The sequence below is a fragment of the Lolium rigidum genome, chromosome 5, assembly GCF_022539505.1.
Source record: "Lolium rigidum isolate FL_2022 chromosome 5, APGP_CSIRO_Lrig_0.1, whole genome shotgun sequence".
NCBI classification, from domain to species: domain Eukaryota; kingdom Viridiplantae; phylum Streptophyta; class Magnoliopsida; order Poales; family Poaceae; genus Lolium; species Lolium rigidum.
The window spans coordinates 54,898,766-54,911,553 of NC_061512.1; the positions used below are offsets into that span (position 1 = coordinate 54,898,766).

The following is a 12,788-nucleotide window of genomic DNA, read 5'->3' on the forward strand; positions in this document are numbered from 1 at the left end:
AAGCAAGCAAGGCAGCCTCCTTAATCACCGACATGCCACGAACTTCCACCCTGTCTCGCTCTTCTTCACCATACCCAAGCCAACTGCTTGCCCCACATGCATATAGAACAATGCACACCAACCTGGAGCACACACTAGGTAGTGGGCAGAAGGTGACCAACCTGCTCACCCGAACTGCCAATGACCAAGCTCCAAAACCATCAGATGCCAAAGGAAAATGCCATCATGCCGAAACCATTGGAAACCTCCAGGCATGTTGCTGTTGATGGCATCATGTGTTCATGTGCACCATCCTATATTCTTTGCTAAAACATAGAGGGCCAGAGAAAAGGTGGCTTTACAGATCTTGTGATATACTGTTTGTAAACTACACTGAAATATCAGGAAGACAGCAAACATCATCTACTAAAAAAGTCAATATCTAGATAGCTTCATGAATTCGACCAAGACATGATAACAGTCAAGAACAGGGTAAGAATTAGAAATAATTACTGGCATCTTCTCAGTGAGATATCAAAAGGATATATTAAGCAATTAAGCAACAATGTGCAACATAACAGCAAGAAGCCTTGGATACCATAATTCAAGATAAACTTTATTTAACTTGATAACCAGCAGTGGGTTCACGAAGTACTTGAAAACCTTTCAAGGATTACAAACTGATCCTGACCAAACGTCCAATGTTAGAAACTTGAAGGACAAGGACACATCATTCGGTTAGTCGGGTGTGGCAACGCCCTGGTTAAGCTCAGCGAATCGCATGCCGACCCTCATGGAGTGCTTCAGGAACTTCTCGGCGCAGCGGCGGACGCATGACTCCTCTTGCTTGTCCAGGGTCTTGCGGCGGAATGTCTCAACGCAGTCGGTGAAGCACCTCTCCACCAGGTTGTTGTACATCCGTAGACTGTGAACGAAAAGGCAAAATTGTGAGCTTTTGTTCAATTGCAGATGATGTAGTGTGAAGGCAATCAAAGAGTTGCTGAATTTTTAAAGAGTATCAACGAGTATCATGTCGTGGTGGGGAGACTGCGAGCAAAAAGGCAAAATTGTGAGCCTTTGTTCAGTTGCAGATGATGCCGTGTGAAGGCCATCAAAGAGTTGTTGAATTTTTAAAGAGTATCATGTCATGGTGGGGGTCGCAGATTTACTAGTGACACAAATCTGTTCACTCCGTATTATAATTCTAGCGAGCAATGCTATTTCATTCCATCGCACCATCAAAATTTCACCACAAGTTGGAATTACATTACATGTAGCGGAATACACAGTTACCTAGCTGGTTCACAACAGAAATAAAGAATGAATCATTTATGAACTCCAGCATAATCGCCATGAAACTATTGAAACATCAGGCTTAATCATCAATTTAATAGTTCAACTTATGTTCTTGCCCTTCTGGTACTAGAATTACACGACTTGTGCATCTGAATGGTTATATACATAGCTAAAAGACTAACCTACAACAAGCAGCAAGCAATTGGACGCAGCAGTGCAGACACACGCCTATCTGAGATAATCGGAACCAAACTAGAAGCAGATAGCCAGCTGCACATGCGTCTGAAACTAATCCCCAGTCTCCAACATCTAAGCAAAACAGGCGGCTCAAATTAAACCAAAACCGAGTGATTTTATCTGTACGGGTTGCAATCTATCACAAATCCTGTGAATAACTGGGGACTAAACGCACCAATTCTACCAAACACGCACTAGATCGCCAACAGATCTTTTCCGAAAGAAGTCATTGACTTTACTCTCCATCTCCTCTAAGCTATGTCCAACTTAACATGAATACGACTGGATCGTCAACGGGGGGAACAAACTCTAAACGCGGGCTATCGAAATCAGATCGCGGGAACGCCGATTTTAGGACGAGATAGGGATCGAGAAGCGGCATTATGAGGGATGGGCGTGGTGCGGACCTGTCGCGGACTTGGAGCTGGTCGACCATGACGGCCATGCGCATCTTGTCCTCCTCGGGGAGGTTGTCGAGGTCGCCGAGCATACTCTTGTCCATGGCTGCCGCCGCCGCCGCCGCACGGCGAGGAAAGCTAGGGTTTGGGGGAAGAAGGGAGGACGGGCTTGGGGAGGAAAGGGGACACGAGATCTAAAACCTCCGGAGCGCCGTGCTTTGCACGTCTATATTGGCCAGGGCCCTTCAGGTTGCCCGAATTAGCCCATTAGCCCATATCAAGATATTTTTTCTTTTTCGATCTCTTTAATTTTAACTTGTTAATATTGAGAATTTGAGATATGCTGCTGGCTGATGTGTCCTTCCTATACCTCTCTGTACAAAAGAAATGTAAGGTATCTTCTTTTTTTTACCTGTGATATTGATACTGTTGGCTACTTGTGTTTTTTTAACTCGGTTGTTTAATTTTACCTTGTTAACGTTGAATGATGCGGCAGGCTGATGGGTTCCAGATGTCAGCCTCTCTGTACAAGAAACTTGAAATATCTCAATTATTTTTTATTCATGATATTGCGGGATACTTGCCTTTTTCGATCCCTTCTGTTTAGTTTTAACAGGTTAACACTGAGCGACGGTGTTGGCAAATGGATCCCGATGTTAGCCTCCATGTATAAGATAGTGAGATATCTTGATTACTTTTTATCCGAGATATTGCGAGCTACTTGTCTTTTTTCGATCCACTCCGTTTACCTTGTTAACGTTGAAGAACGCTGCTAGGATGCCAGCCTCCTTATATATCTTGATTATTTTTATATGTGATATTGCGAGCTACTTGTTTTTTTCGATCTATTTCGCTGAATATTACATTGTTAATGTTGAAGGGTACTACTGGATGATGGGTCTCCGATGTTAGCTTTTTTCTAGTTCACTGTAGCTACATGAAACATGCCAAATATATGTTGAGTAACAAGATTCCGAACGCAGGACCTCATTCAAGCTGACTAAACTGTGTGTCTTGACACTGCGGCAACAACTTGGTGTTGTTAGTTTCTGCTAAATATGGTTTTTAACTAGCGATTGCCCATTTTTGTATATGTTGGGTTTGAACGTTGCACTTGTTCACTACAATCTATACTCCGTGTTTTGTTTGTTTGATAATAACACTTGAATGAATCTCACCGTGTACAAAGATTGTCTTTGATAGATTTGCAAGTGCACGGTGACCTCGCTGAACACGTCATGATCGGAAGACTGAAGCGTAGCTTATAGATTTTCTGGTTGTGTGTGTATCGCGAGGTGACATGGTTGGAGAGGAAGAGAGGAAAAAGCTGTTTCTGCCTGACCGGTACTACCGGTACCAGGAGCGGTAGTACCGCTACCCTACTGGTACCGCCCCACAGTACCGCTCTGGAGTTTTGCACTGGAAAAGTCCCACAGAGAGCCTTACGGTACCTCTGCGGTACCTTGAGCGGTAGTACCGCTTGAGAGCGGTAGTACCGCCTCGGTACCGCTTAGGTACCGTAACGCAAGTTACGGCACCACCGTTGTGGTACCGCTTTGGTACCGCGCGTGGTCCAGTAACTCACAGAGGCCATTGCGGTACCTCAAGCGGTACCGCAAGAGGTACTACCGCTGTGAGTCGACGTAGCTAGATCTGTGGGGGATTTCAAATCCAGAGTGGTACTACCGCTTGCCAAAGCGGTAGTACCGCTTAGGCGGAAACTGCACATAACGGTTGGATTGAAGGGACCCTATAAAAAGGCTTCTTCTTCCCCAGCTCGTTTTCATCTCTTCTCTCTCTCCTCCATTGTTGCTGAGCTTAATCCTTGAGGATCTCCCCACCCATCCAACCAATCTTGCTCAAACTTTGAGTAGTGGTGGAGGAGGCCCCGATCTATAGTTCTATATATCTAGAGACATTTCACCAATTCGTGCTAGTCCTTTGTGGATCTGGGAGTTAGGGTTCCTATGGTGGGATCTTGGGAGAAGTGCTCCTATGGAGGCTAGCTTGGTGTTGTGCTAGCGCCATAGGGTGTTGTGAGCCTCCTAGTGTTGTGGAGCTCGCCTCGACCTTGTGAAGGAACCACCGCCTCGACCGGTGCCTTAGTGGAGAATCGGGGGAGCCCCTTTGTGGAGCTCTCTCGAGGAAGAAGGTGAGGCCTTCCTTCGTGGTGTGGCCACCTAGCCTCTTGTGTGAGGCTAGCACCTCCTCAACGCAGACGTACTCCCTTTTATGGGAGGAACTGCGGGAAACAAACCTCGCCTCATCTCCCCCCCCCCCCCCCCCGGTTGTCCCGCTCCCTATGTTTGTTATCATGCTTGGTTCCTTTACTTGTTGCACTAGCCTATGATCATACTAGGAACATCTCCACCACTAAAGCTATCACATTTACCTTCCGCTCGCCTAAAATTGAAAAAGACTTAAAATTTGTCTAGCGTACATTCACCCCCCCCCCCTCTTGGCCGCTACGATCCATTCAGAAAGGCTATTATTAGTTTGGGTTGGCTTCATGCATGGCCCCGGGTAAAATTAGTCCAGCTGGAAAGTTCGAAGGCCTATATGGCTGGCGGCAGCCCAAGTGAAATATTTTTTACTCCCTTTTTTATGGCAGTAGTTCTATCAATCCTCTTTGAAAACAGAGATTGATGTGTGACTTCAAATGTTACAGGATGTAGTCCTCTTTCTGTAAAGATTGTATTTCTAGATAGCTCAGGTGGTTTGAATTTTCCCTAGTTTAGAAACTCGGGTAAGCCATACTTCCTTCAATCTTACACTGATAATTAATGGAAGTTGCAATTATCAGGGCCAAGATATGTGGCTCGATGTACTCAACCTGTAAAGAATCTATTTGAATCACACTCTAGGTTTATTCCGCTAGTTCTCTAACGTCTCAGCCAAAATATAAATTAACTTTTTTTCTAAAAAAAGAAATGCAGATTAAGATGAACATAAATATTAGTTTTCATAATAGTTTTATCATACATAGGTAGTTGCGAAGAGAAAAAATTTGTCATAGTTTTACCACCCATATAATTATCAGTTCAGATAAGACAACCATATACATTGTAGCTACAAAAGCATTTGCTAAGGACTAATTAATGCATTGATTCAAAGCAAGAGATACCACCACAATTAGTTAAGAGCAATAATGCACCGAATCATGTGAGATTTAATCAGAGAAGGCATCAGAATAAGAGCAGTTCTACAACCATATACACATGAACATAGCGTTCAGATGTGTCCTGGTCACCACATGGGTGGCTATTACTATGACCTCACACCTCGGTGGTTAGGATGGGGCTGGTGGAGGAGTTTGGGCTGGTACAAAAACTGGTGCTGATGCAGGACCATGTTGGGCAGGTGCAGGAAACGGAGCTAGTACAGGAATCAGTGCTGATGCAGGAGCCTGAGTAGTCAGTGCTGATGCAGCATCCTGGGCAGCCGATGCTGGTGTCGGTGCTCTTAGTGCCATGAGTTTGTGTTTCTCCAGAGTTTCTGCAACGTTGGTCGTGTTAAACCCACCTAGAAGAGAGCGAATGGTTTAGAACAATTACTCGCAAAGAAGTAATCTAAGGATATGATGTGTACAAGAAAAGTTATGTAGTATATGTTTGGCAGTGTCTCTAACTATGTAAGCTGTTACAAATGTTTGCCTATTGGGTTTATCGATCTTCAGCTCGTATCCCTTCTTCAAACCGTACTCGAACATGAACTTTTTCTATTCATGTCCATACAAATAGGTGATGGCATGCTGTCTTGTAGACATACACCTCATAGAGATATATACCATGTAGTTGCATACCCATTTGGTCTTACCATGCATAGTGAAAGACCCTTCATACAGACACAACTGATTGATTATTGAACAAATTAGTCTAAAAGGTACATCATGCATGATAAAATTGGTATAAAGGTAAGATAACAAGAGGAGGAATGGAAATAAAAGACCTTACTATACACCAATTCGTGTTAAACCGCTTAGAATTCATACCCGAAACTCGGTGCACGTGTTACCAAGGTAGGTAATGCCCTAAGTGTTGTTCTTCATAGGATATGTACATGGACCTGACATATTCCTGTAAGCTTGGCATCGAGATGGTGAAGTAAACTGCAGCGATATTACTGGTGCATAGTGCTGAATGTAAATAAAAGAATTATGTTATGTAAAGAGCACAATTCACAGTAATGCAAATGTTGATAAAAGAAACCAACATAACTCAACATAGTGCACATATTGTGTGAAAGAGACTGAAAATTGAAAACTTAGGGTGTGTTTGGTAGCATGTGTCACCTCAGATTTACTCTCCCACTTGAGATATCTCACCTCATACAAGCTAACTTGAGATTTTGTGACGTGTTTGTTAGCCTGTCTGTGTTGAGAGAATCTGAACCAATACATTGTTTGGCAACATCTGCGGGTTGAGATTGGACCAAAATATACGAAATAACAGACCAGTCCAAACTCTTACACAAAAGACCCTAAACAAAATTTTAAAAAGTCAATCGGGTCCTTGTCTCTGGAATAACATGGCAGTGGGCGGTGGAGCGCCGATGGCGGACGGTGGAGCGTTGGTGGCGCGAGATGGTAGGCTGTGGGCGGTGATACGTCCAATTTGCATCACTATTTTATATCATAATTTGCTGTTATTCATTGATATATTTCATATTGGGACACAATACTTATGTTATTTCATCTATTTTGCATGTTTCATGATTATTTGGAGATCGAGCACCGGAGCCGGGATTCTGTCTGGAAAAAGCACCGTCGGGATGCAATATTTCGGAAGATCAAGCTGTGGAAGGGAGTTTTACCAAAAATCCTATTTTTCCGGATGACGAAGGAAGCCGGAAGGGGAGCCAGCTGGACCCATGGTGGGCCCACACCATAGGGCGGCGCGGCCCACGGCCTGGCCGCGCCACCATGTGGTGTGGGGCCCCTACAGCCTCTTTCGCCTCCTTTTCTTCGCGAAACCCTTCGTCCCGAAGACCTAAGCCACAGAGGAATCCTCACGAAGGGTTACAGCCGCCTCGCGGGGCGGAGAACACCAGAGAGAAAAGAGCTCTCCGGCGGGCGAGGAATCCGCCGGGGACATTCCCTCCCGGAGGGGAAATCGACGCCATCGTCACCGCCATCGAGCTGGACATCATCTCCATCACCATCATCATCATCTCCACCATATCACCGCCATCTCCACCGCTGGACATCGTCACCGCTGTAGCAATTTGGGTTTGATCTTGATTGTTTGATAGGGGAAACTCTCCCGGTACTGATTTCTACTTGTTATTGATGCTATTGAGTGAAACCATTGAACCAAGGTTTATGTTCAGATTGTTATTCATCATCATATCACCACTGATCATGTTCCATATGATGTCTCGTGAGTAGTTCGTTTAGTTCTTGAGGACATGGGTGAAGTCTAAATGTTAGTAGTGAACTATGGTTGAGTAATATTCAATGTTATGATATTTAAGTTGTGGTGTTATTCTTCTAGTGGTGTCGTGTGAACGTCGACTACACGACACTTCACCATTTATGGGCCTAGGGGAATGCATCTTGTACTCTTTTGCCAATTGCGGGGTTGCCGGAGTGACAGAAACCTAAACCCCCGTTGGTATATCGATGCAGGAGGGATCGCAGGATCTCAGAGTTTAAGGCTGTGGTTAGATTTATCTTAATTACTTTCTTGTAGTTGTGGATGCTTGCAACGGGTATAATCACAAGTATGTATTAGTCTTAGGAAGGGCGGTACATTAGCATAGGTTCACCCACACAACACTTATCAAAACAATGAAGATTAATCAAGCTGTATGTAGCGAAAGCACTAGACTAAAATCCCGTGTGTCCTCAAGAACGTTTGGTCATTATAAGTAAACAAACCGGCTTGTCCTTTGTGCTAAAAAGGATTGGGCCACTCGCTGCAATTATTTCTCTCGCATTTTACTTACTCGTACTTTATTCATCCGTTACATCAAAACCCCACGAATACTTGTACTGTGAGCATTTACGGTGAATCCTTCATCAAAACTGCACTGTCAACACCTTCGCTCCTCGTTGGGATCGACATTCTTACTTATCGAAGATACTACGATACACCCCCTATACTTGTGGGTCATCAAGACTATTTTACGGCGCCGTTGCCGGGAGTGAAGCGCTATTGGTAAGTGGAATTGGTAAGGAAAACCTTTACTTGTTTGTGCTGATTTTATTTACGCTTGTCTGCTATAAGTCATTATGGAGAGATCTTCTCTTCAATTTCTATTTTGGAAATCTACTACTACTGCAACGGTAGTGGATGAGGCGCCAGGTGAGGAAGTAATACCATATAAAATACCTACGAAAATTATTGAACATGTTATGGATAACCGCTATGAAGGGGATGGAACTGTCCATCCTGGTGATCATTTACTTGTTTTTGCATGAATTATGCGGGTTATTCAAATGTGCAGGTATTGCTATGAATGAAGTTAGAAAGAAACTATTCTCTATATCGTTTGTCCGGTAAAGCGGCGCATTGGTATAAATTCGTTGAAGAATGGTGATTCTCTTGATTGGGAGGACATTGTGCTTTTATTTTATTCCAAATTTTATCCTCCAAGTGAAATTCATAAAGATCGGAACCGCATATATAATTTCTGGCCTCATGATGGAGAGAGTATTGCCCAAGCTTGGGGAGATTGAAGTCTTTAATGCTCAAATGCCCCATTCATGAGCTTCCTGGTAATGTTATTATTGATAATTTCTATGCAAGACTTTCTTTTCAAGACAAGACCTTGTTGGATACTTCTTGTTACTGGATCATTTACACGCAATAAAGAAGAGTTTAAAAGGGACCTTCTTGATCGGATCCAAGAAAATGCGAAGGTTGGGAGAACGACAAGGATAGAGAATCGGGTATAATTTATGATTATAAATGCATTGAAGCTTTTATGGATACTGATACATTTCGTAATATGAGTGCTACATCTGGTCTTGATTCTCAAGTTGCTTGCAAATCTTTATAAAGCTTTTGCCTCTCATTATGAATTGCCTAAGAAGAATTTTGATAAGTATCATGAACCATATAAAGATAAAACTGATTCATCTATTAATAAGTGTGTTGTAGTTGAAACTGCTGATCGTGTTATTCCTGAAGCTTATATTGAAAAAACTCCTTTTCCTGCTAAAATGAAAGAGTACTCTGTTATAAATAGTGCGGTTCATAAAAGTGAAAAGAAACCTATAGAACTCTGAAGAACAAATAAAAGTTGAACTCTGTTGTTGCAATAGTTAAAGATCTTGTGAGTCGAAAATGTAGAGGATGGTCATATTATTTTCTGTGAAGATGCTTCTAATATTGTTTCACATCCTAATAAACCCAAACAAGCTAGTGTTCCTATGCTATCTGTTAGAATTGGTGATCATTGCTATTATGGTTTATGTGATATTGGTGCAAGTGTTAGTGCTATACCTTATGAGCTTTACACGGACGATTATGCACGAAATTGATTCTTGTGAACTTGAAGATATTGATGTGGTTATTCAGCTGGCTAATAGAGAAACTATTTCTCCAATTGGTATTGTTCGAGATGTGGAAGTTCTATGTGGTAAGATTAAATATCCTGCTCGACTTTTTGGTACTTGGTTCTGCTGCTAGTGATTATTGTCCTATCATTTTTGGTAGACCTTTTCTAAATACTTGTGGAGCTATTATAGATTGCAAGAAAGAGAAAATTTTGACTAAATTTGCTGGTGAATCTTATGAGTTTAACTTCTCTAAATTTACCAAAACTCCTTATAAAGCTGATTTGCCTAGTAATGATTTTAAAATGGAGCGGTGTGCATCTATTGTTATTGTTCCTAATAATCCTTTGCAGCAACATTTGGAGAATAGCGAGAGTGAAGTTTTTAGGAAAGAAAGAGATGAGCTTGAGGAGATTTTTCTTCGCCAACCTATTCTCAAGCATGATTTACCGGTGGAAGACTTGGGTACAACACTGCCACCAAAGGAAGATCCTGTTTTTGATTTAAAGCCTTTGCCTGATAATCTTAAATATGCTCATATTGATGATAAGAAAATATATCCTGTTATTATTAGTTCTAAGCTTACGAGTTTGAAGAAGAAAGATTATTGCAAATATTGAAGAAACACCGAGGTGCTATTGGCTATACTCTTGATGACTTGAAGGGGATTTCTCCCTCTATTTGCCAACACGCCATTAATATGGAAGATGATGCGAAGCCTGTTGTTGAACCTCGGCGTCGTCTAATTCCTAAGATGAAGGATGTGGTAAGAAATGAGGTATTACGACTTCTTGAAGCTGGTATTATATATCCTATTGCTGATAGTAGATGGGTTAGTCTCGTGCATTGCATTCCTAAGAAAGGAGGAATGACTGTTGTGCCTAATGATAATGATGAGCTCATACCTCAAAGAGTAGTTGTAGGGTATAGAATGTGCATTGATTATCGAAAAGTTAATAAAGTTACTAAGAATGATCATTACCCTTTACCATTTATTGATCAAATGCTAGAAAGGTTATCTAAAAATACTCATTTTTGCTTTCTTGATGGTTATTCTGGGTTTTCGCAAATTGTTGTTAAAGCTAAAGATCAAGAGAAAACCACTTTTACTTGTCCCTATGGAACTTATGCTTATAGGCGTATGCCTTTTGGTTTATGTAATGCTCCTGCTACTTTTCAAAGATGCATGTCTGCTATTTTTCATGGCTTTTGTGAGAGTATTGTGGAAGTATTCATGGATGATTTTTACTGTCTATGGGAATTCTTTTGATAGTTGCTTGCGAAACCTTGATAAAGTTTTGCGAGAGATGTGAAGAAACTAACCTTGTTCTTAATTGGGAGAAATGCCACTTTATGGTTAATGAAGGAATTGTATTGGGACATGAAATTTCTGAGAGAGGTATTGAAGTTGATAGAGCTAAAGTTGAAGCCATTGAGAAGATGCCCTATCCAAGGGATGTTAAAGTTATTCGTAGTGTTCTTGGTCATGCTGGGTTTTATAGGAGATTTATTAAAGATTTCTCCAAGATTTCAAAGCCTCTTACTAATCTTCTTCAAAAAGATGTACCTTTTGTTTTTGATGATGATTGTAAGGAAGCTTTTGAAACTCTAAAGAAAGCCTTAACAACTTCTCCTATAGTTGAACCTCCTGATTGGAATTTACCATTTGAAATTATGTGTGATGCTAGTGATTTTCTTTGTAAGTGTTGTTCTTGGACGACGAGTAGATAAAAAATTAAATGTTATTCATTATGCTAGCAAGACTCTTGATGCTTGCTCAAAGAAATTATGCTACTGCGAAAAAGAATTGTTAGGTTGTAGTCTTTGCTTGTGATAAATTTAGATCTTATATTGTTGATTCAAAAGTTACAATTCATACTGATCATGCTTGCAATTAGATACCTTATGACAAAGAAAGATGCTAAGCCGAGGCTTATTAGATGGGTACTTCTTTTGCAAGAATTTGATTTACATATTGTAGATAGGAAAGGTGCTTGATAATCCTGTTGCTTGATAATTTGTCTAGATTGGAAAATATTGCTTATGATCCTGTTCCTGTTAATGATAGTTTTCCAAGTGAACAATTGGCTGTAATAAAGGTGAGCTCGCGAGACAGGTCCTTGGTATGCTTGATTATGCTAACTTTATCGTTTCCAAGTACTTGCCTCCAACCTTTTCAGCTCGGCAGAGGAGGAAATTCTTTTATGACTTGAGGCATTATTTGCGGATGACCCACACTTATATAAAGAAGGAGTGGATGGTATTCTGCGAAGGTGTGTTCCCGAATATGAACAACAAGAGATATTGAGTAAATGTCATGGTAGTGCTTATGGAGGACATCACGCCGGAGATAGAACCGCGCAAAAGGTTCTACAATCAGGTTTTTATTGGCCAACTCTCTTCAAAGATGCAAGGAAGTTTATTTTATCTTGTGATGAATGTCAAAGGGTTGGTAATATTTCCGGACGCAATGAAATGCCTATGAATTATACTCTTGTTATTGAACCGTTTGATTGTTGGGGATTTGACTTCATGGGACCTTTTCCCTCTTCAAAAGGTAACACTCATATACTTGTTCTTGTTGATTATGTTACTAAATGGGTGGAAGCCATACCTACAAAAAGTGCTGATGGTGAGACCTCTTTAAAAATGCTTTTAGATGTTATTTTTCCTAGATTTGGAGTACCTAGATATATTATGATTCATGGAGGTTCTCATTTTATTCATGGAGGTTTTAGAAAAACTCTTGCTAAGTATGGTATTAATCATAGAATTGCTTCCGCTTATCACCCTCAAAGTAGTGGTCAAGTAGAACTATCAAATAGAGAAATTAAATCTATCTTGCAGAAGACCGTTAATAAATCTAGAAAGAATTGGGCTAGTAAATTGAAATAAGCACTATGGGTTTATAGAACTGCTTATAAAAACCCCATGGGAATGTCACCTTATAAAATGGTTTACGGAAAAGCTTGTCATTTACCTTTAGAACTAGAACACAAAGCTTATCGGGCTGTTAGAGAATTAAATAAAGATCCTAAACTTGCAGGTGATAAGAGGTTGCTACAATTAAGTTCTCTAGATGAATGGAGAAGTGAAGCTTATGAAAATGCTAAACTCTTTAAAGAAAAAGTTAAGAAATGGCATGATAGAAGGATCATCAAAAGAGAGTTTAATATTGGGGATAAAGTCCTATTGTATCGGTCTCGTCTCAGATTCTTTGCAAGGAAATTACTCTCGAAATGGGAAGGACCATATGTTGTTGAGGAGGTGTATCGTTCAGGAGCAATTAAAATTAGCTCTCTCCAAGGCAATGCTACGCAAGTGGTGAATGGACAAAGACTCAAGCATTATATCTCGGGTGATTCTTATAATGTTGA

General features: G+C 41.1%; 1 protein-coding gene across 1 annotated transcript; it reads right to left on the reverse strand.

Moving 5' to 3' along the window:
- Positions 1-574: 574 nt before the first annotated feature.
- Positions 575-2,108, reverse strand: LOC124653941 (mitochondrial import inner membrane translocase subunit Tim9). The gene is made up of 2 exons (XM_047192997.1): positions 1,920-2,108; positions 575-904 (listed from the first exon to the last, which is right to left on the reverse strand). Exons 1-2 carry the CDS (start codon positions 2,012-2,014, stop codon positions 718-720), a joined length of 282 nt encoding a protein of 93 aa, XP_047048953.1. The 5' UTR covers positions 2,015-2,108; the 3' UTR covers positions 575-717.
- Between the last annotated feature and the right edge of the window lie 10,680 nt (positions 2,109-12,788).